Source organism: Eriocheir sinensis, chromosome 11, assembly GCF_024679095.1.
Source record: "Eriocheir sinensis breed Jianghai 21 chromosome 11, ASM2467909v1, whole genome shotgun sequence".
Classification (NCBI taxonomy): domain Eukaryota; kingdom Metazoa; phylum Arthropoda; class Malacostraca; order Decapoda; family Varunidae; genus Eriocheir; species Eriocheir sinensis.
The window spans coordinates 13,879,588-13,903,351 of NC_066519.1; the positions used below are offsets into that span (position 1 = coordinate 13,879,588).

General features: G+C 42.3%; 1 protein-coding gene across 1 annotated transcript; it reads right to left on the reverse strand.

Annotated features, from left to right (window-relative positions):
• Positions 1 to 300: 300 nt before the first annotated feature.
• LOC126996906 (serine/threonine-protein kinase TBK1-like) lies at positions 301 to 22,879 on the reverse strand. The gene is made up of 17 exons (XM_050857826.1): positions 22,627 to 22,879; positions 18,319 to 18,429; positions 17,895 to 18,035; positions 17,018 to 17,147; positions 15,924 to 16,105; positions 14,854 to 14,935; positions 14,271 to 14,457; positions 13,574 to 13,753; positions 12,764 to 12,969; positions 12,059 to 12,212; positions 11,154 to 11,373; positions 8,120 to 8,188; positions 5,899 to 6,100; positions 5,143 to 5,281; positions 4,279 to 4,465; positions 2,694 to 2,800; positions 301 to 455 (listed from the first exon to the last, which is right to left on the reverse strand). The coding sequence occupies exons 5-17, from the start codon at positions 16,095 to 16,097 to the stop codon at positions 350 to 352; spliced, it is 2,013 nt and encodes a 670-aa protein (XP_050713783.1). The 5' UTR covers positions 16,098 to 16,105; positions 17,018 to 17,147; positions 17,895 to 18,035; positions 18,319 to 18,429; positions 22,627 to 22,879; the 3' UTR covers positions 301 to 349.
• Between the last annotated feature and the right edge of the window lie 885 nt (positions 22,880 to 23,764).

The following is a 23,764-nucleotide window of genomic DNA, read 5'->3' on the forward strand; positions in this document are numbered from 1 at the left end:
TCTGTCACTCTTGAGTAAAAACTGAGTAAGTTTGTAACACATGATCGGCCCTTTTGAAATCCATATTGTTTGCTGGTAATTAACTTATGCTCTTCTAGAAATTTAGTCCACTGCTTCTTTATTATTTTCTCACATATTTTGCTCAAAACACTTGTCAGGGATATGGGTCTGTAGTTTGAAGGTTCATCTTTCCTTCCACTTTTATATATGGGGACCACTTCAGCCCTTCTCCACTGTGTGTGTGTGTGTGTGTGTGTGTGTGTGTGTGTGGTGATCTTCCTCAGGGCTTACACTTTGTAGGTCTGTGTCTGTGTGTATGTGTGTGTGTGTGTGTGTGTGGTGACCTTCCTCAGGGCTTGGTGAGCTCTGTGAGGCGCCCAAACCTCTCAAGTATTGTCCCGTTCTCCTGCACCAGCTTCATCGCCTTTTCCTGAGTCTCCAACATCTCCTGCAACCTGGGGGAAGAAACGGTCCACTGGAGAGCTGAACAACACATAAATATAAACATCACACAGCTATAGAGCACTCCACAAACTTTACCTTTACAAAGAATGGGAAGAATGTTAGGAGGTCTGATAACTATGGAATAATGACAAGTAAATAAATAAATAAATAAATAAATAATGAAAAATAGGAAATAAGTTAGGAAGTTAAATAGCTATGGAATAAAAACAACATCACTACTGAATATGGGAAAAATGTATGGGATGTAGAGGAGATATGTATAAGTATGTATATAATATGTATCCAAAGTATCATTGAGTATGGAAATGTGTTAGAAAGGCAAACAGCGACTATGGAAAAAGAAAACTACTAAAGATGGGAAAATGTATAAAAAAAATCATCAAAAATTCACCAAGAAAAAAACACCATGGGGAAAATATCAAAATAATGACAGTCGTGCATATTAGTGGCATGCAGAGAAGAACAAATGCAAACTATCCTCTGTGTTCCGTGCCATGGTCGTGAAGGGTGAGGAAGCAGTGCCATGCCAAATCAGTTCTTACAGTGGCCAGAAGGAGACAACCAATGATTTCAGAGTTCACAGTTAGAGGCAAAAGATAGAGAACCTGTTAGAGAGGTGGACTATAAAGAATTAACAAGGAGTAGGAGTAGCAAGTCTTGTGAAATGGGATGCTGGAACATGCAGGTAGCCGATAAAATTGTCCTGTATATAATCATCATCATATCTGTTTGACGTCAGGATTTCTCGTAAGGTTAGACAGTCATTGATACACTTCTAATTATCGCTATCCATTGCTTCGGCCTCTCCTACCCAATGCTCTTTAACCCGGTAGCAGCGGGGATCATGCCTCTTAATGCTCCCTCCGAGCGAGAAAAATGAGAAAAAAATCATCACTCACACAAACCATTTCAAAATATAAATCAAAGCATTTGTGATCAGTTTATGCATCATCTATTTTGGGGGGTTTATATCATGGCACAAATTTGGCCCGGCGCTGCTACCCGGTAAAGCCACAAATTTGGCCTGTTGCTGCTACACGGTAAAGCCATAAATTTGGCCTGTCGCTGCTACACGGTAAAGCCACAAATTTGGCCCGTCGCTGCTACACGGTAAAGCCACAAATTTGTCCCACCGCTGCTACACGGCAAAGCCACAAATTTGGCCCGTCGCTGCTACATGGTAAAGCCACAAATTTGGCCCGTCGCTGCTACACGGTAAAGCCACAAATTTGGCCTGTTGCTGCTACACGGTAAAGCCACAAATTTGGCCCGTCGCTGCTACATGGAAAAGCCACAAATTTGGCCCGTCGCTGCTACACGGTTAAGCCACAAATTTGTCCCACCGCTGCTACACGGTAAAGCCACAAATTTGGCCCGTCGCTGCTACATGGTAAAGCCACAAATTTGGCCCGTCGCTGCTACATGGTAAAGCCACAAATTTGGCCCGTCGCTGCTACACGGTAAAGCCACAAATTTGGTCCGTTGCTGCTACATGGTAAAGCCACAAATTTGGCCTGTTGCTGCTACATGGTAAAGCCACAAATTTGGTCCGTCGCTGCTACATGGTAAAGCCACAAATTTGGCCCGTCGCTGTTACATGGTAAAGCCACAAATTTGGCCCGTCGCTGCTACATGGTAAAGCCACAAATTTGGCCCGTCGCTGCTACATGGCAAAGCCACAAATTTGGTCCGTCGCTGCTACATGGTAAAGCCACAAATTTGGTCCGTCGCTGCTACATGGTAAAGCCACAAATTTGGTCCGTCGCTGCTACATGGTAAAGCCACAAATTTGGCCCGTCGCTGCTACACAGTAAAGCCACAAATTTGGTCCGTCGCTGCTACATGGTAAAGCCACAAATTTGGTCCGTCGCTGCTACAAGGTAAAGCCACAAATTTGGCCCGTCGCTGCTACACGGTAAAGCCACAAATTTGGTCCGTCGCTGCTACATGGTAAAGCCACAAATTTGGTCCATCGCTGCTACCGGGTTAACCCACTGCCTACATGTTTCCCTCGGCCAGGCACTTTCCCCTAAACAGCTCTCGCCAATGCCTCACCATCCTCCCTCCACTTCACATACCCAAACCACCTCAATCTCCTTACTCTCCTCACTGTACTTAGCTCACATATACATACTCATACCTTCCCCTCTCTCACACATGCGATGGTGCCTTGGGTAGGTAAACTTTATCTTAAGCACTTACTGAAGATAAAAATTCCATATACGTACGATACTCTAACTCTGGAATGGTTGATGGAGTCTTTCTTGGCCTTCTTCGTGTCCTTGGAGTCGGTCGTTCTAATGGAGCTGCGGGTGTCACTGCTTTCCTCGCCGCCCTGAAGGAGAAAGTCACGGTGCACAACAGGGAAAGTCACTCATTCACCACATGTTCCCAAGCTTAACTGTGTAGTAAATGTTACCTCCATATCCTCAAACATTTCAGGGCTCACACACATATTCGATAAGGCTTTGATAGAGGTTGTGTCAGGACTTGCACACACATCTGATAAGGCTTTGGTTGAGGTTGTGTTGTTAGTATTTCCATGGGTTGTTTTATGAGCCTATAGTCTTCCAAATATGTCGAGGCCGGTCTGGCGTAGGCTCCCACGGGTCCTTTCCTCCCCTCTGCCCTGCCACACAGTCCCAACACCTATCTCTTCCTCTCATATGTAAGCTATAGGTAACATATGAGAGGAAAAATAGGTGTTGGGACTGTGTGGCAGAGCAGAGGGGAGAAATGGACCCACGGGAGCCAATGCCAAAACGGACTCGACAATTTGGTTTCACTCTAATGCTAGTTTGAAAAGGCTTCTGCAACATGAACACGGAAATATCTGTTGTGTGAGCCGAGAGCATCTGAGAATATGGGTCTTGGTGTTTATGAAGTGCTCAAACTCTCTTGCAATACTGTCTTTAATACTGTTTAACCTGGTAGCAGCGGGGATCATGTTTCTTAATGGTCCCTCTAAGCGAGAAAAATGAGAAAAAATCATCACTCTCACAAACTATTTCATTATATATATCAAAGTATTTGTGATCAGTTTATGTATCATCTATTTTGGGGGGTTAAAATTATGGCACAAATCTGGCCCGTCGCTGCTACACGGTAAAGCCACAAATTTGGCCCATCGCTGCTACCAGGTTAATAGGTTGCAGATCAAGCTTACCTTTTACTGATTATACACACCTGATGTACTTAACTTACATGCAATATTCAAAATCCCTGTTTATCATTCATTTCCTCAAACAAAACCCTCCAGAAAAAGACTAATTAAAACTCATCACAACAAATAGCCATGGCATTACAATCTCTATTACCCTATTTAACCTCCTTTTCTGGGGTGATGCATATGAAGGAAAACAGGAACCATGTCATTACAACCCCTATTACCCTATTTAACCTCCTTTTCTGGGGTGATGCATATGAAGGAAAACAGGAACCATGGCATTACAACCCTTATTACCCTATTTAACCTCCTTTTCTGGGGTGATGCATATGAAGGAAAACAGGAACCATGTCATTACAACCCCTATTACCCTATTTAACCTCCTTTTCCGGGGTGATGCATATGAAGGAAAACAGGAACCATGTCATTACAACCCCTATTACCCTATTTAACCTCCTTTTCCGGGGTGATGCATATGAAGGAAAACAGGAACCATGAGTTGAAGAGAAAAGCTTCCCGAGAGACACAGGCCCAACCATCATTCATCCAGCCATCCAGTGTGAGTGTGGCGAGGTGCTGAGGAACTTCACCTTTAGAGAAAACTTAAAGGAAAATGCCAAAGCTATAAGAGGCCACACAGTCTTTACCTCCACCTGAAGCCTGGCGTCGTCCTGCAGCTTTCTGTCTTTTATCGATGCCAGAAGCTCCGAGAGGGTGAGGTGGTAGCTCTCCTCCGTGTCCCCCAGTGTGGCTTGGAAGGTGGCCAGGAGTGCCTCGTGCTTCTCAACGTCTGCCTTTTCAATCTCTGTCTGGACGCGCTGTACCTTGGCCACCCTGCAAAACGAATTGAAGTTAGCAAACGGTTGTCTGTCATGTATTGTGTCCGCTATCACAAACCAGTTCCTTGGCACCTCCCTTGTTAGTGTCTTACTGTTCAGGTCAAATATTGCACTTAACCCCTTGACTGCGGATTTCCTATAAGAAGACTTCACCAAGCTACAGGAACAGAACAAAAAGTAGCTGCTACTATTCAATGAAGAAAAATGTAAAGTCATGCACCTTGGGAGGGGATATCCAGCATACCAATACCACATGGGAAACACTCCACTATCCACCACAGAGGCAGAGAAAGACCTGGGAATATATGTTACCAGGCTACCAGTGAAAGCCAAATTCGTGCCAATCACAGCAGACGGGTGAGGGTCGTATTTTAAAACATTTTGTCGCCCAAGTTCACATATTTGACATAGCTTTCGTAGGAGCTGTAGGCCTTTCCAGGGGTAGTTTTATGACCCTGGTGGTAGTCTGACCCTTCCTCTGTGTCATGAACCTTAAAAAACACACATTAAAACCTGATTGATCCCCTCTTTGACCTTTAGAAATAGTTGATGTGAGAAGCGATGGTGTCTTAAAATACAGCCCTTAATCCTTTCAATGTTAGGTGCGTCTATGGACACATTTCACGTTTACTGCTGAGTGGGTCTCAAATATTACAGGATGAGAAGCCTTACTTGCACCAGTCTGCCAGGTGGTCGGTGGTGCCGTGGAGCGTGGCCGTCACCGAGGCCAGCAGTGTCTCCAGGCTCTTGGCAGTCTCCTTCATCTTCATCTTCTCCAGGAGGTGGAACTGCTCGTCGTTGAAAGTCAAGGCTGTGAAGGGGAAGAAAGAACATTGTCTTGCCCCGGGAGTTTATTTTCTCTTTTTCTATTTTCCTACGCATCCTCTGCATGTATCGAAACACATGAGAAATTAATCAAGACAAGGTGAGGGTATTCGCCGGCTGCCTGGGATTGAACCTGCGACCAACGTGACGGGAGAGCCACTCCTTACCGAGTCGGCCAAAGAGGTACCCTGCTGGCTAAGTGGGTTATGGGAGGGTTGTTCATCAAGCATAGTCGCCACACTGCAATTATACAGTGGAATAGAAGTAGAGAGTGTTTAAATGGTACACACGTCAATTAGCATGTTCCACTCCACTACTGCAAAGATGTAATTTTTTTTTTTCTCCTTGATGCCCTTCCATGGATCTCATTAACAAGAGGAGAGGAGAGTATCAGGACACCTCTCCACCTGAAATTGACCTCTCTTTTGGCCACTCTTTACTTGTATCTTTCTTTTAGGAGCAGCGTTTAGCGGGCTTTTTTTACTAATTTTATTTTATGCCCTTGAGCTACTTCCTTTCCTGTAAAAAAATAAATAAAAAAATAAAAAAATAAAAAAATAAAAAATAATAATAATAATAATAATAACAACAACAACAACATACTCCTGGCAGCTCTGTCTCTGAGTAGGTGTTGCCAGGACTCCCTCAGCTTGTTGACTAGTGTGGCGGCCTTGTTGGGCGCTCGCTCCACCGCCGCTGCGTCGCTCCTGACCTGCTGCCACTGTCGCCGCAGCTGCCCGCCGCTCACCACCCTCTCGAACAGCTGGTTCACCATGGGGACGATTGCGTTCAGGGAGTCACGTACCTACACACACACAAACAGAAGGGATAAGTAACAAAAAACTTTCAGTGCTACAAAATAAAAGTTTAACAATTCCACATGACTGAACTAAGATTACTGTGTACTATTATTAAAGCAAAAATTAGTGCACTTATATAAAAAGGAAAACTGGTTAGGATAAATGTTCTCCTAAATTAGTCAAGAAATCATTTAGATATACCATTAACCCCTTCAACACGACGACGCGCATACTGAGTCCTTGCGTGCCCTGAACCATATCCGAGGACGCGTATACTTCGTCCTTGCGTGCCCTGAACCATATCCGAGGACGCGTATACTTCGTCCTTGCGTGCCCCGAACCATATCCGAGGACGCGTATACTGAGTCCTGGCTCGCTTTAGCCGATATACGAGTTATTTTATCTATATATTTATGCTTACATCTCAAAATTATCAATTAATTTGTTTCTTTATGTGCACCATAAAATTCTGCATGTTTTCATATATAATACATGACGATTATGTCGAGTTTATGGCTGAAAACTTTTTATATTCAATAGCAGCATTTGAAATTTGGCGTACACGGCGGTCCCAGATAAGGCACGGGGCGCTGTTTTGGCCCGGCCGTAGTGAAGGGGTTAATACAGTTCCAAAATATGATGCAAGTCTTTTTAATTAGTATATCAGAGTGCAAGTGCTGTACAGAACAATTTTTGAACCATTAATGAAGATCTAAAATGAGGTAATTCTTTTAACCATATCAGTGCAGGTACTGTACATAATAATTTTTGAACCATTAATACAGTTCTGAAATACGAGGCAATTCTTTAAGCTATGGTATCAAGAGTGCAAGTGCTGTTCATAATAATTTTTGAACCATTAATACAGTTCTGAAATACGAGGCAATTCTTTAAGCTATAGTATCAAGAGTGCAAGTGCTGTACATAATATCTCAATGCAGCAAATATATTCTTCATAATACTCCAAGTTATCTATCAGTGAGGAACAGAAGATTATGGCTCGTATTCTCAAACGCTCTCAGCCCTCATAACTATTTCCCGAGGTCACAAAGGAGATTAGCTGGGTTCTCATGAGTGGCTTTTATGTTCACAGTGCAGAAGATGCCTTGCTGCACTATCACTAGGCTCATAACACTCCCCCCTCGGAAATACAACCTCAACGAAGGCCTTATTACGTGTGGGTGTGTGAGGTTCATGAAACTTTTTACACTCATGATCAGAAGCCTTGTTAAACTTTTACTAGGTTCATAACACTTCCCCCTTGGAAATACAACCTCTACAAAGGCCTTATTATGTGTGGGTGTGTGAGGTTCATGAAACATTTTACACTCATGATCAGAAGCCTTGTTAAACTTTCACTAGGTTCATAACACTCCCCCCTCGGAAATACAACCTCTACGAAGGCCTTATTATCTGTGGGTGTGTGAGGTTCATGAAACTTTTTACTCATGATCAGAAGCCTTGTTAAACTTTCACTAGGTTCATAACACTTCCCCCTCGGAAATACAACCTCTACGAAGGCCTTATTATGTGTGGGTGTGTGAGCTTCATGAAACATTTTACATTCATGATGCAGAAGCCTTGTTAAACTTTCATTAGGCTCATAACACTCCCCCCTCGGAAATACAACCTCTACAAAAGCCTTATTAACTGTGTATGTGTGAGGCCTGAGACATGAGAATACAGCATCAAATTCACATTCTTAAACATATCAGGCTCACAGTACGACTATTATCCGAGGCCACAGGGAAGATTAACCGGGTTTTTCATGGGTTAGTTTCAAGTTCAGGACGCAGAGGGCAGGTAAAACTATCACTGGGATCACAAAACAGCCCGTCAACTTCCATGAGTAGCGGATAGCGGGCTTTTTTTTGTACCCCTTTTTGTTGCCCTTGAGCCGTATCCTTTGATGTAAAATAAATAAATAAATAAATGAGAGGCTTTTCAAATACCAAACTGAGGGGCTGAGATGTTTAAGAATACAGGCTTTAGTGAAGTGCGTAGAGACAGACAGACGGACTCACCCCCCTGTCCTCCGCCCCAGCACCTTGCACCAGCTCCTCCAACCTCCCGGGCGAAGGGTGCGAGTGGTTCTGAGAGGTTACCACAGCCATGTAAGACCCAGTGTTTCAAGCGCTACCAGTGACACAGGGAGGGCATTCAAGGAGGGCGGCAAGGCAGAGATGAAGGCTGACGTTTACGAAGGGAAGGGAGGGATGGGGCGGGCGAGGTTGGGTCTTCATGCATATCTGTCCTGATTGTGCCTTAGATAACAAGTTACAGCCTTCAATATAGGACTGATGTATGATGTGTGGGTCTGATTTTAAGTATCATAAGAATGTTTGTAGTCTATTAGGAAGTGAATTTCAAGTTAGTCAATGTGAGAGCAAGTATCATTATGGTTTATGAGTTATTATGTGTGTATATATATATAAATCTAAGTATTCTAATGATGGTTTAAGTCTGTCAGTGAAGGAATATCAATTTACTTGTGAATTATGTGTCTAAATTTCAATGTTATAAGAATGTTTTTAGTCTGTCAGTAAGTGAATATTGATCTCCACATTGTAAATCTCATTTTTGTAGTGTACGTATCTTAGGAAGTAATATCAAACTTATAACTAGTAAATTTCAATGAGTATGTAATATTTCAGGATCAAAACAAATATAGATTGACTTCTTTATACAACCATTCGTAACTTTTGGCAGCATAGAGGTTAAGTTAGGTCATATACAAATGTGTGTCTTAAACAATAACCACACCAGCAGGTCAGATGTACAAGAAAAATAAAAACAAACAGATAAATAAAAAATAAAGGATGATATGACGAAAGCAAAACCCAAAGAGCAAGTTAGGACAAAGACACACCACAACCAAACATGCATCACCTGTCTTAAAACAATAACAACACCAGCAGGAAACAAGAAAAAAATAAAAAAACAAACATAAATAAAAAAATAAAGAATGATATGACGAAAGCAAAACCCAAGGAGTGAGTTAGGACAAAGACACACCATAACCAAACATGCATCACCTGTCTTAAAACAATAACCACACCAGCAGGTCAGGTGTACAAGAAAAATAAAAACAAACAGATAAATAAAAAAATAAAGAATGGTATGACAAAAGCAAAACCCAAGGAGTGAGTTAGGACAAAGACACCCCACAACCAAACATGCATCACCTGTCTTAAAACAATAACACCAGCAGCAGGTCAGATGTACAAGAAAAATACAAAAACAAACATATAAATAAAAAATAAAGAATATGACAAAAGCAAAACGAAGGAGCAAGTTAGGACCAAAACACACCACAGCCATAGAAGTGAAAGAAACGCGTCACCTCAACGAAACAGCTCAGGTCCACATTCGTAAACATATCAGTGCTTAACGAGGGACAAAAAAAATGCCTCCCAGAGAAAGCGAAGGTTGAGATTAAGGCCATAATGCAGGGAAAAGGAAAGAGATCTGAACCTATTACGAAAAATGGAGGCAACAATTATCACATGCAACAGAACAAGTGCTTAACAAGAGACAAAAAAAATGCCTTCAGGAAAAAGTAAAGGTTGAGGCTTCATTACAAACTGACTTAATACATGGAAAAGGAAAGGGATTTGAACCTGTAACAAAAGTGGAGGCAACAACTATCACATGCAACAGAATGAGTGCTTAAACAAGGGACAAAAAAATGCCTCCCAGTCCCAGAGAAAGCAAAGGTTGAGATAAAATGCTCGAATGCACAATAAATGAAAGGGATTTGAACCTGTTATGGAAGTGGAGGCAACAACTATCATATGCAACAGAATGAGTGCTTAAACAAGGGACAAAAAAATGCCTCCCAGAGAAAGCAAAGGTTGAGATAAAATGCTTGAATGCACGATAAATGAAAGGGATTTGAACCTGTTATGGAAGTGGAGGCAACAACTATCACATGCAACAGAATGAGTGCTTAGCAAGGGATAAAAAAATGCCTCCCAGAGAAAGCAAAGGTTGAGATAAAAGGCTCTAATGCACAATAAAGGAAAGGGATTTGAACCTGTTATGGAAGTGGAGGCAACAACTATCACATGCAACAGAATGAGTGCTTAACAAGGGACAAAAAAATGCCTCCCAGAGAAAGCAAAGGTTGAGATAAAATGCTCGAATGCACGATAAATGAAAGGGATTTGAACCTGTTATGGAAGTGGAGGCAACAACTATCACATGCAACAGAATGAGTGCTTAGCAAGGGACAAAAAACACCTCCATGAGAAAGCAAAAGAAAGGGATTTGAACTTGTTATGGAGGTGGAGGTAACTATCAATGACATGCAACAAAACAGGTGCTTAACAAGGGTCAAAAAACACCTCCATGAGAAAGCAAAAGAAAGGGATTTGAACTTGTTATGGAGGTGGAGGTAACTATCAATAACATGCAACAAAACAAGTGCTCAATAAGGGACAAAAAAACACCTCCATGAGAATGCAAAGGAAAGGGATTTGAACTTGTTATGGAGGTGGAGGTAACTATCAATAACATGCAACAAAACAATTGCTCAATAAGGGACAAAAAAACACCTCCATGAGAATGCAAAGGAAAGGGATTTGAACTTGTTATGGAGGTGGAGGTAACTATCAATAACATGCAACAAAACAGGTGCTCAACAAGGGTCAAAAAACACCTCCATGAGAATGCAAAGGAAAGGGATTTGAACTTGTTATGGAGGTGGAGGTAACTATCAATAACATGCAACAAAACAAGTGCTCAATAAGGGACAAAAAAATGCCTCCCAGAGAAAGCAAAGGTCGATATAAAGGCTCTAATGCACAATAAATGAAAGGGATTTGAACTTGTTATGGAGGTGGAGGCAACAACTATCACATGCAACAGAATGAGTGCTTAACAAGGGACAAAAAAACACCTCCATGGGAATGCAAAAGAAAGGGATTTGAACTTGTTATGGAGGTGGAGGTAACTATCAATGACATGCAACAAAACAGGTGCTCAACAAGGGACAAAAAAACACCTCCATGAGAAAGCAAACGCCCAAACCAGAAGACACATTACAAACCAACTTACCGCTTTCTCCGTATCCACTTTGTTGTTGACCAGGTCCTCCATACGCTCCCTCAGTGCCTGGGTTGAGACGTCCTGGTTGCCGCCGCACATCTGGGTCAGCATGAGGAACCTGCGGTGGTTGGCTACGAGCTGGCTGAAGCGGTCACTCACGGCGGCGGTGAGGGCCTGCACGTGGGCCAGCTGGGACTTGAGGCTCGTCAGCTCCTGCACGATGACCTCACTGAAAGCATAAAGGTTCATGAGATGTTGTAGGCTGCACCTTCCCCTCAGAAATAAATAAATAAATACATAAAAAATATCTATTGTACCCTCATTGAAAGCACAGAGGTTCATGAGGTGTCGTAAGCTGCACCTTCCACTCAGAAAAAGAAAAAAAAAATAAATAAATAAATAAATAAATAAATAAAAAATCTATTGAACCCTCACTGAAAGCATAAAGATTAGTTGATGATTGAGGCTGCACTTTCCTATCAGAATAATAAAAATAAACAAATAAATAAAAAAAAGTACTGTACCCTCACTGAATGCATGAGGACGAATTACGTCTTAAGAGGCTGAACCTTACTGTCAAAATTAAAAACAAATTACCTATTGTACTCTGGAGAACCTAAATATGAAAGAGGAGTGAAAATGTAGAAGTTAAACATAAAAGATGAGAGAAACTATTAATAATCTAAGTCTAGGATTGACACAGAAAAACAAAACAAACTCTGATGTAACTTATAAAACTCTTGCATGTGACAAAAACTTTAATGCAAAATAGATAAAATTAAGAAAAGATTAGAATAGAATACTTAAGCTTAATTTCCACCTATAAAACATTGATATACAAGAAGTAAACAGTTGCATTTCAATTACAGTTACAAAAGATTTAGAATAGCAAAATAAAGACCCACGGCACTCACATGAACATAAGGACGCTGTATTCAATGAGAAAGACGCACTTCGAAAAGTAATCGATCTTGCGCTTGACTGCGTGGCCAACTGCACAGAGGGACTTGCCTACCGTGGCGTCATGCTCCACACTCACCAACGCCGGGAAGCTGCCAAATTTGACCGCTATTAAGGGAGGAAGAGGGAAAAACATGTATTAAAATGATAGCAGCCTAGGAACCTCTATTAGACTGCTCCTGCGGCCCCACTGCACTCGACCTTCTACTCTAGGTTATCCCTATACTGTCCTAATTCCTTATGCAAGAGTTAACCAGCATCTTTAATCTTTCATCACTTACACTGGTAAACTCGGTAGCAATCTTTCTTCATCTGTGTTTCCTCCTGCCTACAACTTGAGCTCTTTCAGGAGGAGAGTATCAAGACACCTCTCCTCCCAAAATTGACCTCTCTTTTGGCCACTCTCCTAAACATTTTTTATAGGGGCACTGATTAGCAAGCTTTTTTTTTCTCATTATTCTACTTTTTGCCCTTGATCTACTTCCTTTACTTTAAAAAAACTAACTATAATAAAGGGCAACATTTACCAAGCATCTCAGGCAAGGTTAGTGTAACATCATCAACTAACTATGAAAAGAAAACAAAAATTTACCAGTCATTTCATCAGACAAGGCTAGTATGACATCATTAACTAAGTATAACAGGAAAGCCATATTTACCAGGTGTCTCAGGCAAGGTAAGCGTAACATCATCGTCCTGCTTAGAGAAGAGGGCCAGGGGGGAGCGAGGGGTGGAGGAGGGGTAGGAGGAGGCGGGCTGGTCCATGGCCACCACAGAACTGAAGTGCTTGTTGTCGTAGAGGAGGAGCTGGTTCACCGGGTTCATGTCTGTCTGCTCACATACGAGGTACTGAAGCTCCTCATACCTGTAGAGATTAGAAGAGTATATAGTATTGTGTATATAATATTGAACTCCTGAAGCTTACCCAAAGAGAGTCTGAGGCAATTCACCATCTGTCAACAAATAAAGATGAGCGTTTCCAAAATTTGTGATGAAAAGTGAAGAAATTAATTATCCTTTTTCAACAGGACCCAAAGATTAGAAGAGTAAGTATTGATGTCTTGAAGCTTACCCAAAGATAGTCTGAGGCAATTCACCATCCCAGTCAACAAATGATAATGAGCGTTTCCAAAATTTGTGCTAAAAAGAGTGAAAAGAATGTACTATCCTTCTTTCAACAGGACCCAAAAACAGTCTGAGGCAATTCTCCATCTCTGTTAATGAAAGGAGCATTTGCATGTTGTGATAGAGTGAACAGAATGAATCATATACCCTATCTCTGTCAATGAATAAAGATGAGCGTCTGCAATAGTTGTAATAGAGAACAGAATGAATCATATACCCTATCTCTGTCTACAAGGAAGGTGAGCGTTTGCATAAGCTGCGATATAAAGATTGATAAGAATGTATTACCTTCTCCAACAGGACCTATGCCTCAACTTTTCCATATTCAGCATAGAGTGACTCACCTATGTTCTGGGTCCATGTAGACAGTGAGTGGCTGGACCTTATTGACCAGGAACACATGCACCACCTTCCGGCTGAGTATCATCGTCACCTCCTGGAAGAACCTCTCGAAGTTCCACATACGCTGCGGGTCAACCTCAAGGAGACCGGCCAGCAGAGGGGTCACCAGCTTCCTCAGGCCCCTGCAAAAGATGAGTTTCAGAACCACAAATTAAAGTTAAGGTAAATATGGGTTATGTAGGAGTATGAGTTATATTATGTAGCTTTCCTCTGTCTGTATTTACTCCTGCGCATGACTTTAACCCGGTAGCAGCTATGAGCCAAATTTGTGGCTTTACCGTGTACCAGCGATGGGCCAAATTTGTGCCATGATATAAACCTCCCAAAATAGATGACGCATAAACTGATCACAAATGCTTTGATATATATTATGAAATGGTTTGTGTGAGTGATGATTTTTACTCATTCTTCTTGCTTAGAGGGACCATTAAGAAACATGATCCCCACTGCTACTGGGTTAAACCACTTCAAGATTGGAGTATCAAGACACCTCTCTGTTTTGGATGTCTACTAAACACTCTTTCCAGGAGCACCACCTTGCAGGCTTTTTTATTTCCTCATTAGTTTGTGTAGCCTAGAGCTGCCTCCTCTCCTATACAAAAGAAATAATGATAAGTAACTATAGCTTGGTCTACTCACAGGCTCAACTGACAGGTTTCCGGCAAGGACGTGCACCACTCAATGGGCCCGTTCTCCGAGGTCTGCACCCCTGAGATGACCCCCGGCGCCTTCTCCGTGGTGATATGGTACATGGTCTCCTTGTTGCGGCGCCCACCATAGGGACGGAAGGGCAGCATTCCCGTTGCCACATGGTAAAGTGTCACACCTTGGAGGGCAAAACGCAGTACCGTGTAAAGCTTCATTGTGCAACCACTATTATCATTCCTATTTCTATTCAACATGAGGGAAAATGACAAAATATGGACGTTAAATGAAAAGAAGAGACTGGGCTGGATGAGACGAAGAATGTGTGGGGAATAGCACAGTGTAAAGATTCACTGTGCAACCACTATTATCATTCCTATTTCTCTTCAACATAAGGGATAATACGGATGGTAAATGAAAAGAAGAGAATGGGTTGGATGAGATGTAGAATGTGTGGGGATTCAATTGAGGCTTTAAATAAATGAAGGGGATTAATAAGAGTGGTTTAGATGTAGTACCTATATTAAAAACTGTTGTAAGGATAAAGGTTGGACAATCCTCCTTCTCTAAGTCTTACCTATCGACCACAAGTCCACCCGAGCACCAAAGGTCTTCCCAACAGGCTTCCTCAGCACGGCTCGCTCGTACATGTCTGGGTGCTAATAAAACAACATAGTATTAGCCAGTGCATTGGTGACTCTTGACTAACTATTAACCCGAGAAAAGCCATTCCAGAGTTGGAGAGAGCCATTGTCAGGCAACTGGTTGACCAAAAAATCAAGTCTCTCAGAATTGAAAAAGCAGTACCTCAGCACCTTTGGAATATTGGAGCGCACAGGACAGTGAAAACCAAAACGTTCTAAACATATTTGTATGGCTGTGGCAGCGGTCAATAAATGGGATTTAGCCGAGCGCTGGCAACCCCTGGGATGTGTGAGGGAGGACTACGCGCGACAAGGCAAGACGAGGGACGTCAGCGTAAATGACATGTAGCACGCACACATCATATTATCCAAAGGAGTTCATTTTGAACTCCAATGAATAATGTGACATGAGTTAGTTTTTTTTATTATCATTATTTTATATTATCTTTTTAAAATATTTTTATTATTTTCATCACTTTTATTACAGAGTAACACATAAAAAAATTATAGCTACAGACAATAATATATACAATAAATCTAAATTTAGAGCATGGTGTTGCTGAAACTGCCTGGGAGGGTAGGGTGAGCGGGTCAGCTACTAGCTGGGGTGATAGTGGGTAGTCCTACTGAGTGTTACCATATATTACATAATCCAGTCCAATTTTCAGCCATCTAGACCTACTGGCACAGTTTCCGTACGCGTTCAAAAATTGAGCTCAATTGAGGCTTGTCGCCTCCCCTCGGGCAAGCCTCAATTGAGGTCTGTTGCCATTCTCAGGTTAAGCCTCAAAGAAATAAACCCAGAATTAGGAGTCATCGTAAATGCATCCTGGCAAATCCTTGATCATGACACCAAAGGGGAGACAGTGACCAGGTATTCCTCTGTGTTGTGAAGAGACACTGACTGACTGATTTACTGGCTTATGTATTCATGGTAAACTGTCTCCTTCAAGTACAGAGAGATTTAAACACTATATCAACAGCTGCATCTATAGACACTCACCAGGTATTCCTCTGTGCCGTAGAGAGACATGAACTGCTGGTCGTCCTGGAGCTCTCTCGCCGCGCCAAAGTCCGTCAGCTTGTAGATGGTGGAGCCGTCGATGTCGATGAACTTCATGATGTTGCCCGGCTTGAGATCACGGTGCACCAAGTTGTTGTCTCTGAGGTGCTTCATGCCGGCAGCTGCGTGTGTGCGAGCGTGTGTGTGTGTTAGTGGTTAGCAGCGAAACTCATCAGGAAGGCAACGGGTAACTTAAAGAAACAATACACGACAAAAATTTCTTTAACCCGTCCACTGCGATTGGCACGGATTTCGCCTTCACTGGTAGCCTGGTAACATATGCTCCCAGGTCTTTCTGTGCCTCTGTGGTGGGTAGTGGAGTGTTTCCCATGTGGTATTGGTATGCTGGATATCCCCTCCCAAGGTGCAGGACTTTATATTTTACTTCATTGAATTTTAACAGCCACTTTTTGATCCATTTCTGTAGCTTGGTGATGTCTTCTTGTAGGAAATCCGCAGTCATGGGGTTAAGTACTACAGAAGGTTAGCCTCACATCGTTCTCGCTGATCTAAAAATCTTATAAAACTGTACTGCAGGAAGTGAAATCTGAGCCTTCCTTTCTTTTTTACAGCAAAGAGAGGCACCCTACTTCATCCTTTTCTTTTCTCTTTATTCCCTCCTTCCTTTCTTTCTCCTTCTCCTCCAGCATTCCATATAGGTCCCTCCCTGCCTACCATCACAATATCTTCCCTTCCCGCTACCTGTCTCCTCTCTTCTTAATTCCCTTTTTTCTTTCCCTCACAGCCTCGATAGTGTACCCAAAGGTGTGTGTGTGTGTGAGTGTGTGTGTATGTGTGTGTGTGTGTGTGTGTGTGTGTGTGTGTGTGTGTGTGTGTGTGTGAAGGGCAAGAAAACATAAACAGGAACAAAAAGACCCACTCGACTCGGCTCCGACAAAAGGAAACAGAAGAAGAGGCCAACAGAGGGGTCAATTTCAGGTAGAGAGGTGTCCTGATACCCTCCTCTTGAAATAGATAAGCCTCAAGTTTTATATGGCAAGCTAAAGGCAATGGAATCTGATCGCAATACTTACCGAGATGTGAGAGCACCAGTATGAACTCTCCCTCCTCCAGCCCGTGACTGTTCTCCGGGTCGTCTAGGATGTTGAAGAGTCACCCGCCCGTACACAGCTCCATCACAATGACCTTCCCTCGGCCCTCTTGCTGCGGGGTGGATCATCAGACTCTTAATTGGTGTGAATGGCGAGTGTGTTGGGAAAATATTATATAGGTTTGTGCTTTGAATGAAAAACTGACTCCTCTAATGGTGTTTAACCTGGTAGCAGCGACGGGCCAAATTTGTGGCTTTACCGTGTAGCAGTGACAGGCCAAATTTGTGGCTCTACCGTGTTGCAGCGACGGGCCAAATTTGTGGCTTTACCGTGTAGCAGCGACGGGCCAAATTTGTGGGTTTACCATGTAGCAGTGACGGGCCAAATTTGTGGCTCTACCGTGTTGCAGCGACGGGCCAAATTTGTGGCTTTACCTTGTAGCAGCGACGGGCCAAATTTGTGGCTTTACTGTGTAGCAGCGACGGGCCAAATTTGTGGCTTTACCTTGTAGCAGCGACAGGCCAAATTTGTGGCTTTACCATGTAGCAGCAACAGGCCAAATTTGTGGCTTTACCATGTAGCAGCAACAGGCCAAATTTGTGGCTTTACCATGTAGCAGCAACAGGCCAAATTTGTGGCTTTACTGTGTAGCAGCGACGGGCCAAATTTGTGCCATGATATAACCCCCCCCCACCCACCCCAAATAGATGATACATAAACTGATCACAAATGCTTTGATATAATTATGAAATGGTTTGTGTGAGTGATGATTTTTTTCTCATTTTTCTCGCTTAGAGGGACCATTAAGAAACATGATCCCCGCTGCTACCAGGTTAAGGGGTATGGGTATAAATCTCACCTCCTCCTCAATGGCCAGAAGTTTGACGATACTCTCATGGTTGACTTTCTTCAGCACCTCAAACTCCCTCATCTGCACCTCGTGTGGCCGCATGTGGGACAGCTGGTTGAACGTCTTCACCGCCACGGGCTCACCGGTGTGCTGTCGAGAGAGGTCACCAACACACATATAAACAATGGACACTGCCTGGCCTTCACACTAGCAATACTTAATCTGTTTTTATCGTATGTTAACTTTCACTAACTTAGGACAGTGATGATATGGAGAGAGAGGAGCACCTACTCTTTTGACACCCAATTTGCCCTTTTTTGGAATAAGCACAATTAACCAGAAAGAAAAGTGAAGAACATTGGGAAAGGCCTTAATCTCACACTGTACTATAAACGGCTCAAGATGAAAATGATGACAAGGAGTGAACACCTACCCTGTTGACGCCCTGGAACACAGCCCCCGTCGCCCCCTTGCCCAGCACCGACGTCGTGCACCACACATAGTTGGCCGAACCGCGCAGGAACGACATCCCCGACACATTGACCTGAAAGCACACCACTGTCACCTCCACACGAGAGCCATTGAGTCATGTAGAGAGCATGCCGTACACTAAATCAAGTCCGGGTCGCCTTTTTACTATGATATCGAAGTCTACATGTACAGTCATCCCTCAAATAGTACAGTTTCCAATAGTTCGGTTTCGGTTTTATACAGACTGTCATAGAAGATCTTTTAGGATTTTTAAATTTCCTGCTCATTGGGATATTTAAAAATCCTAAAAAATCTTCTTAGAAAATCCACTTAAAACCAAAACCGAACTATTGGAGACCGTACTATTTGAGGGACGGCTGTATTCACCTCTGGCAAGCTCACTAAGAAGCCTCGAGCAGTGCCTCCCTACAGACCCAGAACTGTCGTCGCTCAGCAGTTTACTGAGTAGTAGTAGTAGTGGTAGTAGGAGGAGTCTGCGGCAATGCTTACTCTCATGTACAACACCTCCAAAAGCCACTATGTATGATCTCAGACAATACAGTGATGAAGACTAGTGTTCTCTTGTGTCTTGAGGCAAATTGGTCACCATCCTAATGTTTCGTCATGCATGCTAGTTACTTAAACCTAAAGAATAACTACAAATCTAAAACAAAAATGACTGAAAAGCAGGAAATTAGAAGGGAAATTTGTGACTTGATAGCGGAGGGAAGGAAGTACTCATAATAATTAATCACAGGTAGAATTCCAAACCGTAGTGATAAAATAAAGATACCGTAAATAAATGCTATGGATTATACTACAAGCTAAAGAGATAAATGAGGAATAGGCAATGAGCTAGATGGAAGAATTTTGACGAGGGAAAAAATGCCAAAAGTGTCAGTAATCAAATGAAAAAGACGAGGAAAATAATCTATGAAACGAAAACGATTATAGAAGCAAATTCAGGAAAAGGCAATGAGCTAGATGGAAGAATTTTGACGAGGGAAAGAATGCCAAAAGTGTCAGTACTCAAATGAAAAGGACGAGGAAAATAATCTATGAAACGAAAATGATTATAGAAGCAAATCAAAAAAAAAGAAAATTCAGGAAAAGGCAATGAGATTTTTTGACGAGGGAAGAATGTCAGACGCGGCAGTAATAATGAATAAGACAAGGAAAATGATAGACTACATTAAGGGCCACTTTCACAGTCGTTTTGTTTGTTTTGATCGTTACCAGCGGTGGCGATCGCCGCTATAAAATTTCCACTTAAAACTGGCCGATGGGGTAGTGGCGGCTGCGGGGTTAGCCTAGCCCCGCACCTTACCACACACTCTCAACACCTCTTGCTTCCTCTGCAGCCGCCATTACCCCATCGGCCAGTTTCACGTGGAAAACTAAAGTGTCGATCGCTGCCATTGGTAACGATCAAAACAAACAAAACGACTGTGAAAGCGACCCTAAAAAATATCCAGCTGCTAACAATGGGAAAAAAGGAAACAATACTGAGCTGGACTGTCAAAGAGGGAAGTGTCGAAAGTGAGGAGTCAACAGGCCACACCCACACCACTAGCCACACCAGGAGCCTTCCAGCACCGGGCCCAGCAAGCACATGCACTACAATGGGGGTTAGTATACCTCTCGTTTACTTGTTTCCGAGCCTTTCTTTGAGGTCATTTTTGCCCGCTTCTGGAAAGGGGGGATGGACAGTCACATCAATCATGCAAAGGAAACATTCTTATGAGTACTGGGCGTTACGAAACCATTGTTAGTTTGTCCGCTATGATCTCCCTGATCATTGCCCTGCTTCCCTTCCCTGAGCCAACCTGAAGCACGAACATGGAAGGATGCAAGAAGCTGCTCAATGATGCTCTGTTTAGCCTAAGGTGAGAATGCGTCAGAGAAGAAGCACCATCCACTACCCTCCTACATGACTACCTGAAGTCAAATTTTGCCGAACCCTCAATGCCAACTCCAGGAAATGTTAAGGTTGTCACTTGGGCTACAACTCACTCCATCCCCTCCACCTCCCGTCTTCCGTAGTACAGTGGTAGGCAAATGACAGACACACCATACCACACACCACACCACACCCAGCCACAAATTACCACATAGATCATAAAGGAGATGGAGTCAAGAGATCTTTTTACGGAGCCCTCGGATCAACTGTACACCAATTAGAAAGGGAAGAGGGACAGAGAGCAGGAGGAAAATGAAGAATGGAGAGAGAGAAAAGGTGGTAAAATGGGAGAAGGAGAAATAGGAATAAAGAAAAGGGGAAGGATTATCTTGTTATTCTGCCCACCAATTAGAAAAGAAGAAGGAAAAAGAAGAATGGAGAAAGAGAAAAGGCAGAAAAAGGGAGGAGGAGAAAGAGGAATAAAGAAAAGGGGAAGGATTATCTTATTATTATGTCTACCAATTAGAAAAGAAGAAGGAAAAAGAAGGATAGAGAAAAAGTGGAAAAAGGGAGGAGAAAGAGGAAAGGATTATTGGCACCAGACCAGCCTTGCCCTTCTACTGTCACTATTGGGATGAGCTAAGTAGTAGAGAGCTAAGAGAAGATGGCGCCACTATAAACACTTGCCTGCGCCATGACGGGCTGGGGCCAAACACCATCCAGGCCCCTCAAGCAGCCTACCAACGCTATAGACACAGATGTAAAAAAAAATATATATAAACTAAAATAAAAATAAGTTCGGTACCTCCCTGACGAGTTCTCACCTTGGGCGGAATGGAATATACCAACACACAGCACCCATAACCTTATACATGTTACCCTCGATAACATTTATACTCTATTACATAAATGCTTAGTTATTCATATAGTACAATCTTTTTAAATAACCTAAAGAGATGTTACACTACTTAAGAAGCTTGGCAGAGACCAGGGTTGTTGTTTTATATGTAAAGAGAAAACAAAGTATATTTAGAAAAGAAGGAAAATGGTTAATACAAATTGTACTGTGGGGATGATTGATAAAATAGTGCTAACTTAAAATATATATACACTCTACATATATATTCATTTACCTGCCCTTTTGATACTTATCTGGGCAGCTGAGGGTGGGGGTGCCGGGATATGTATGTGAATTATACCATAAGGTGCTGGCTATCATGTGTTTGAAGATACCCTAAACTTAACCTAACCTAACAAAACCCCAAACAGTCACTATTCATTTATGCTTCCTTACTAATGAGACTTTCTATACAACAAAGTGAGGTCATTCTTTGTTGATTTATACCATAAGGGGCTGGCTATAAGAACATAAAAACATAGGGAGACTGCAAGAGGCATAATGGCCTACACACAGCAACTCCAGATTCCCCCCCATTACCACCTGTCATCCTCGTCCATGTACCTGTCAAGTCTACTCTTAAAACAAGCTATCGTCCCTGCACTCACTATGTGATTGCTGAGTCTATTCCATTCCCCCACCACCCTATTACTAAACCAATGCCTGCCTATTTCCCTCCTAAATCTATACTTTCTAATTTAAATCCATTACTGCGTGTTATATCCTGCTGGCTAATTCTCAGTATTTTACTTATATCGCCTTTGTTGTAACCCTTGACCCATTTGAATACTTCTATCAGATCTCCCTGCACTCTTTGTCTTTCTAGTGAATGTAAGTTGAAATGTTTCAGCCTATCTTGATATGGGAGGTTCCTCAGACCCTGAATCATCTTGGTCATCCTCAACCAATAAGGAACCAACAGTAACCAACAGAACTCATACAGGTACTGAACAAGAACAGATGGATATAGAACAAACATATACAGAGAAACACACCCACTGAGAGGCATTTGTAATCACCCAAAACTCAAATAAATTAAATCTTACCCTCAACCCAACAAGGAACCAGTCGCCAACAAGTCTTATACACGTACTGAACAAGAACTGATGGATATAGAACACACAAATACAGATAAATACACCCACTGAGACAATAAATCACCCAAAACCACAATAAACTTCACCTTATCCTCAAACTCAACAAGGAACCAGTCGCCAACAAGTCTTATACACGTACTGAACAAGAACTGATGGATATAGAACACAAATACAGAGAAATACACCCACTGAGAGGCATTTAATCACCCAAAACCACAATAAACTTCACCTGCCCCTCAACCCAACAAGGAACCAGTCACCAAGTCTCATACACGTACTGAACAAGACATATACAGAACACATATTTAAAGCAATACACCACTAGAAACGTACTTAACACATACTTAAATGACTCCTTCGCCCCTAAATACGTACTGCAACTACAGGTGAGAAATATGCACCTGTCCAACTGGAAATTCAAGGTCACAGGTAGGATGGTGACGAATTCCTATGGCTGATAACTTCTTCCTAAGTCATCCACGGAGCCAGTCAACAGAGGGGACTATTAAGGAAGGTTTGGGTAGTTAACGGCTGGGTTAGGTCGGTAATTGGAGCAGGGATGTGGCCTCAGCACCTAAAAATGTCGGCAACACCATCACCACAAAGTAAGACAAACACCTCCTCTTCTTCTTCTTGTGCCCTGATGCTCTTGCTCTTGCTGTACAGGTGACCGTTGGAGAGATGTAATGGCTTTTGGTCCTAGTCTGGTTTTGTTCTGAGTTGTTTTTTGTTGTATTTTTGCCTTTTTAATCTTCAAACATCCCCGGACAACCATAGACAAGAGTGTACAGATGAAAGAGAGCCTTAGAACACATCCCATGGCAAGTTTCCAGCGTGGTTTATTATTCAAGATGCCATTTTTTTCATATTTTTGACACATATTTGGCTTCATGATTGCTATTTTTAAGTTTTCCAATCCTTAAACTTCCCGGAAAACCATAGACAAGAGTGTACAGATGAAAGAAAGCCTTAGAACACATCCCATGGCAAGTTTCCAGCGTGGTTTATTATTCAAGATGGCATTTTTTTCACATTTGACACATATTTGGTTTCATGATTACTATTTTTAAGTTTTCCAATCCTTAAACTTCCCGGAAAACCATAGACAAGAGTGTACAGATGAAAGAAAGCCTTAGAACACATCCCATGGCAAGTTTCCAGCGTGGTTTATTATTCAAGATGCCATTTTTTTCATATTTTTGACACATATTTGGTTTCATGATTACTATTTTTAAGTTTTCCAATCCTTAAACTTCCCGGACAACCATAGACAAGAGTGTACAGATGAAACAAAGCCTTAGAACACATCCCATGGCAAGTTTCCAGCGTGGTTTATTATTCAAGATGCCATTTTTTTCACATTTTTTACACATTTTTGGTTTCATGATTACTATTTTTAAGTTTTCCAATCCTTAAACTTCCCGGAAAACCATAGACAAAAGTGTACAGATGAAAGAAAGCCTTAGAACACATCCCATGGCAAGTTTCCAGCGTGGTTTATTACTCAAGATGC